This window comes from Monoraphidium neglectum (assembly GCF_000611645.1).
Source record: "Monoraphidium neglectum strain SAG 48.87 unplaced genomic scaffold scaffold03465, whole genome shotgun sequence".
Lineage (NCBI taxonomy): Eukaryota > Viridiplantae > Chlorophyta > Chlorophyceae > Sphaeropleales > Selenastraceae > Monoraphidium > Monoraphidium neglectum.
The window spans coordinates 1-5,833 of record NW_014010164.1 but is presented as its reverse complement, the minus strand read 5'-3'; the positions used below and the strand labels follow the sequence as shown (position 1 = coordinate 5,833).

General features: G+C 57.6%; 2 protein-coding genes across 2 annotated transcripts; one reads left to right on the top strand and one right to left on the bottom strand.

Moving 5' to 3' along the window:
• Positions 1-297: 297 nt before the first annotated feature.
• On the bottom strand, positions 298-669 carry MNEG_12837 (hypothetical protein; the record flags this gene model as incomplete). The annotated part of the gene is made up of 1 exon (XM_014038692.1): positions 298-669. The coding sequence occupies one exon, from the start codon at positions 667-669 to the stop codon at positions 298-300; it is 372 nt and encodes a 123-aa protein (XP_013894146.1).
• Positions 670-2,042: 1,373 nt separating this feature from the next.
• On the top strand, positions 2,043-4,173 carry MNEG_12836 (Glutathione S-transferase omega-1; the record flags this gene model as incomplete). The annotated part of the gene is made up of 5 exons (XM_014038691.1): positions 2,043-2,116; positions 2,318-2,521; positions 2,714-2,849; positions 3,371-3,520; positions 4,096-4,173. 5 exons carry the CDS (start codon positions 2,043-2,045, stop codon positions 4,171-4,173), a joined length of 642 nt encoding a protein of 213 aa, XP_013894145.1.
• Positions 4,174-5,833: the final 1,660 nt, after the last annotated feature.

Genomic DNA, 5,833 nt, shown 5'->3' with positions numbered 1-5,833 from the left:
CCCCACCACACCGCCCACCATTGCAGCCCTGGCAGGCAGAATCGACAATGCTCCGGCAGCCAGAGCGCTCGTAAACATCATCCTCTGACGCATCAGTCCCAAAAACATCAGCTGTGTGCGCGCGATGAGCAACATTAGCAGGAGGAAGAATACTGGTGTGCAGGACTCTACTTTGGCGTGGGTCGAGGGGTGCAAGGTGAGGCCTGTGAGCTGCCTGTTGCATGAGAAGCGCACGGCCGCCCACAGCACGCAGCAGTGTGCACACCAAAAATGGCATCCTTCTGCCTTTGTGGCCCCTCACTCACCAAAGCGGTAAACCTGGTAGTCAATGCACTGCGACAGCACGTGCGAATCAACCAGATGCTGCTGCTGCTGCTGCTGCTGCTGCTGCTGCTGCTGCTGCTGCTGCTGCTGCGGCTGCTGCTCCTCATGGTGCAAGTTGGCTGCGGTCGCAGCGGCAGCAGAGCGGGGAGAATACGCAGCGCGTGGGGACACAGGGGTCCCGATTCGCAGGGCCCGCAGCGTGGGATGGACCTGCACCTCCCCGCTAGTGGTCAGCTGCACCGGCCATGGCTTGGGAAAGCATGCTTGCTCCTCCTGCGTCACTGGCCTCAGGCGCACGGTGACCCTGCAAGCAGACAGCAGGCCGGAGTCCTTGATGAGTGACATGCATGCAGTGTGGCACCCCTTCGGCACCCCATTGCGCAGGGGACAAGTGTCCTGGGCGGTGGGCGGTGGGTTGTGTATTCCGCATGCTCTGCTGCCGGCGCCCAGCTACAGCGTCGGCATTCCCGCCTTGGCCTCCAATGTATGCAGCACCGCCCACGGCAGGTGGTTTCACCCCAGCAAAGCCTTACCTAAGCCTCTCGTTGGCAGATTTTTCCGTCATGGGCCGTCCACTACAATGATTCAACCGACCACCGTGTGCTGCGTCTGCTGGCACTGGGTGGCCCGCGCAAACAGGCGGCATCACCGGCGCCCACACGCAGCACCTGCTGCAGCAATGGCCATGAGAATTTTATCCAGTCTCAAAATCATGTAAATAGTGGCTTGGATCGCGTTGACGATCGCGAGTAACCACCGTCTCTGTCCAGTGGTCGGTTGCCGTGGCCAGTCTGGGGCTTCTGCTGCGTATTTAGGTAGTGGTGACGGAAACTTTGATTCATATCTTTTATGATGTATACTTTGGCAACTGCATGATGCAGCCGCGTCGCAACATTCCATTACAAGGGTGGCTGCTGCTGCCCATTACTCATTTTCATGCACCGTACGTGCTTGCTTGTATATTTCGATGCAGCTGATGTGCCGTGCACTGGCCCTCTGGTTGAAGGCCTATCAACTGCATCACGGCCTGCCTTGTACGCGACAAACATTTGGCGGCTGATGGATGCACCTTCTTGGGGAACGCACAGACGGCGGACTAGTGAATCGCTAGTCACTGAGACTGAACGCGGGTGACCGGGTGTGCACAACTCAACTGGAGTGAGGGCCGCAACAACACACCCCACCAAAGACGAAGCAGCCTGCGGCCCACCTCATCCCTGATGCAGATGCAGATGGCCCATGCTGCTAGTGGCACCTGCCTTCCTGACCAGCACATGGTCCAAGTCTTGTCATGGTCCAAGTCGTGTCCAAGGTGCGCACTTGGCGAATGCCACCTCCGCTGGCCGGGCAAACTGTCACTGCACGCCGCACGCAAGCTTGCTCAGTTTGGCACCTTGTGCCGACGACATGCCCTCCAAGTGTGTGACAATGGATGCATACATGTGATTCGCCTGACGAGTCTGACACCAACCCCCCTTCCTGCTTGCAAATGCCGCGCAGGAGGATGACGCGTGCTCCTTCGCACTGCGACGTCACCGCAAAGTCACATAGCTGCATAGCTGGGCTCGCGCCACGTGGTGCCAATACTCAATGCACGCAGGACTAACGTTGAGAGTCCACCTGATAATAAACGATGCGCTTCTGATCAGTCCTGAGATCTGCGATCGGTGCGTGCTGCGGCCAACCAGGCGGCCGTTCTTCGTCTTCGAGTCTAAAGAATGGCAGCACATGATGTACAGGACGATACTGGGCCCCAGCTGCAGGTTGATAAGCCCACTGTTATCTCCTCATGGTGGGTGCACGTGTGCTTCGCGTGCAGCCCTCAAGCTCCGTGCGGCTGCAGCGCAGCGCAGGCGCGTACATTCGTTCACAGCAGCAGGCGCCGTGGTATGGACAGCATCTGCAATTTGTGGATGCCACCAGGGGACCATGTGCGAAGCGTAAAGCCATCTGATGATCATGCCACCCATCGTTTCTCGGGCCGGTGTTGCAGGTTCTGCCCATTTGCGCAGCGCACGCTGCTCGCGCTGAATGCCAAGGGCGTCGCCTATGTGCACCACGAGCTGTCCGACACCGACCTGTACAGCAAGCCCGCCTGGTTTCTGGACCTCAACCCTGCCGGCCTGGTCCCAACACTGGCGTGGCTGACGCCGGGTGGCGAGCGCCGCGTCCTGGGGGAGTCGCTCATCATCAACGAGTGAGCTCGTGGCATAACTTCTCGTCTGGATTATCTTTGATCAGCGGCTCAGGTCTGAGAGCTCAGCGCACGCAACGGTTGCATGAGTCCCGCACTCCGCGCTCGTACGAGCTGCTCTCCCACCTCCCGCACATGACCGCAAACCCTGCTCTCTTGTGATTGTGCCGCCCTGCCGCCTGATCTGTTTTCCAGGTATGTCGATGAGGCGCTGCCAGGACCGAACTCACTGCTGCCGGACGATCCGTTTGAGAAGGCCCAGGCGCGGCTGTTAATCGACCGCTTCAGTAGCAGGGCCGTGCCAGAGTTCTACAAGCTGTTACTGCGGCAGGTGCGGTGGTCAAGGCGGGAGCACTTGCACAATTCCTGCGGGACAGGGGCGAACGCATGCGCCCTGCCTTGTTTCTTTGGATGCCAGGTCACTGGCCCTGCCGCTCACCCAAGCGTCAACCTTGACTGGCGCCTGTTCTAGCTAGACTTGTGCGTTGTGCATTGAGGCATTGAAATTCCTTGAGTGCACACGTGTAGCCCTGCCTTGCTTGGCTCCTAACCAATGTGCCCGAAGTCGCACTAGCATGCACCCCCTCCCCCTCCCTAGTGAGCTCCTCTCCACCTCCTTGCATCAGCTGGCCCACCCGGCCGCCACCAATTTTCTGGCCATGTTGCGTCCCTGATGCTCCCGTCTCTGCCACTGTCTCGCAAGCTCATAACAGTTCCAACTCATGGTTGCAACCACGCAATTGGGTGCACCAACTGGGTGCTTTGATACCCCTCCTACTCATGCACAACGATGCATTTACTTGTGCTCGCATGTCATGACACTCCCCTCGCTATGGCGCCCTCACCAATCAGGTCGCGGCGGACCAAGAGGCTGCAGCCACAGCCTTCAGCGCCCAGCTGGAGTGGCTAACAACCAAAGGGCTGCACCCGCAGGGGCCGTTCGCTCTGGGCACGTCGTTTACCCTGGTGGACGCAGCAATACTGCCCTTCCTCCTGCGGCTGGTGGGTGCGTGTTGAAGCGTTTAACACCTGCATCCCACCGTTTGGCGTCGAAAGTCGCAAGATGTTTGGTGAACCATTCATGAATTTCAGTGTTGCGCAGGTCTAGCACTCATAACGCGCTCGCTATCATCCTCACTTGCAGCCCATTCTCAAGCACTACCGTGCATATGAGCCTCCAATAGCGGCAGCTGAGCGGCTTTCGGTGTGGACAGCTGCAGCCCTCGCGCACCCAGCAGTTGCGGCCACGGCGCGTCATCCCAAGGGACACGATTACAAAGAGGCGCTTATAGCGGTGAGACTACACATTACTTTTATTGCTCGACACACACTCGCATTGGCACGGGATTATGGTTGTGGGCTTGTGATGTTAAGGATCCTAATTAGGATTATCACAGCGCACCGCGGTCGCCCTCTTCTGGAGCCATCCAGGCTCGTGTGATCAGAATTCGGGGCATCAACTGCAAAGCACTGCTTGCATTGTTGCAAAAAGCACGCCAGCCACTGCCGAATCCTCTTGCATACTCTGATTTTCTTTTTATTCATGTACTTCTCTCCCACCCGTTGACACCCACCAGATGTACGAGAGGTATGCAGACGGCAGTGCCAACAGCCAAGTGGCGCGGGACATCAAAAACGACAAGACGACCAGCTAGAACGGATCGACCGCCCTCATAAGCCGTTTTATGCAAGAGCAAGCGACACCCATGTGTGTACGATGATGCTATGATGCTTCAGTCTTCACCTGAACACGTTCATGTCCTTGTTGGATCTTGCTCGCTTGTTGGGCTGCACAAATTGATACATAGCTTGTTGGGTGCAGCCAGCCCCTTCACTCCTGAGTGGCACCTGGTAAATGCGGGAGCCTATTGTTGTCACACAATACACCCTGTGTCATTGGCGAGTCAGAGCTTGTGTCATACAGTTTTAAGCTGACTGCTGGATACGCCCAATGTAGTCCAGCACTGGCCGGTGGCACTTGGACCCACGGCCGCTGGCATGCAATCAGGGAGGAAGCTTGCTACGCACAGTGGAGGCCCTTGCGCCGTGGACTCCCACGCATGTGCACTTCTCCCAGAAATGGCAGTTGCTGGGTGACTGGTGCCCCTTTGCCCGTGCCTGCCCTGCTTTTGGCCCAGCCGCAAACGCGCGCGTGGGCGCGCCCATGCAGCTGGTCTTGGTTTATCCTCACGGCATCATCTGCCGAGCAAGGTGTAACGTTACACTGTCAACAGTCTCGTTCTGCACCTGCTCTGCAGCATCGTCACCAAGGCCAAGTGTACACTTGGGTTGGGCACAGGTCAACACTGGCCAGCCAAGGCAAGAAGCTTTATACAGTTGCATTAGACCGTACTGTAGACAGCACGCCGTGCCAGCGACGCAAGGCGCACTCTCAGCCAAGACCCTAGTGCTCACTAGCACAGGCCCAGGTTCATACTCATGCCAGCCGCATGTCCCAGCGCGCGTCACCCCGCTGACGGCGTCTGACTCGCCGGTTAGCGGCACATGCACATGCTATGCAGCCTGAGCGGGGCCCCCCGCTGCCAGGGTGCGCTGGCCAGGCGCGTCAAGCTGCAAAGTAAGGACAAACGGGCTGAGTGCTAATGCTGATTTCACCATGACTCAGCCAAAGGTTGACCTACTTAGGCGTGCTGCTTGCACCAGTTGCCAATTCATGGCAGACTGCTGGATTTCCTCAAGGTACTGTTGTGAAGTAGCCCTGGCCTACACCCACAGACTGCAACCACGCAGGCGACAGCCGCACAGTCAGGGCACACCCACTCAGCAAGAGCTGCTTATGACTTCACCACATCCAACAATTCAACAAATTTAATACATTAATGACAGGCTGCTGGTACCAGCTGCAGGTGTTGGAGTCTGCTTATGTATGTGGCCCGAAAACCGGAGCTGACATTCGGTGCTGTTGCTGTCAGATATGGATATTGCAACCGCTTTGAATCAACTCAGTATGCTTCACAACCCCACCCAAGCCACCTGGGAATTGAGCGGTCAAGGGTACTTATTGGGAGTGTCACGGCTGGTTAGGCAGGGCAGGGGTGGTGTGTTCACCCCTTTGGAGGCATGCTGAAGTCACAAGCTCGCACCTGCGTGACTGGGCGTCACTAGTGACACCGGCAAAGTGACACCATGCTGGGTCAAGTCGAGCACACCTTAAACTTGGGATTAGGATTAGGATTGTTACAGCGTCCCGCCCGCGGTCGCCCGCTCCTGGAGCCATCCAGGCTCATGGGATTGTACAGTAAAGCACCAGCGTTGTGTGACTGAGATTCAGGTGGCTACCGTGCGCCGTTCAAA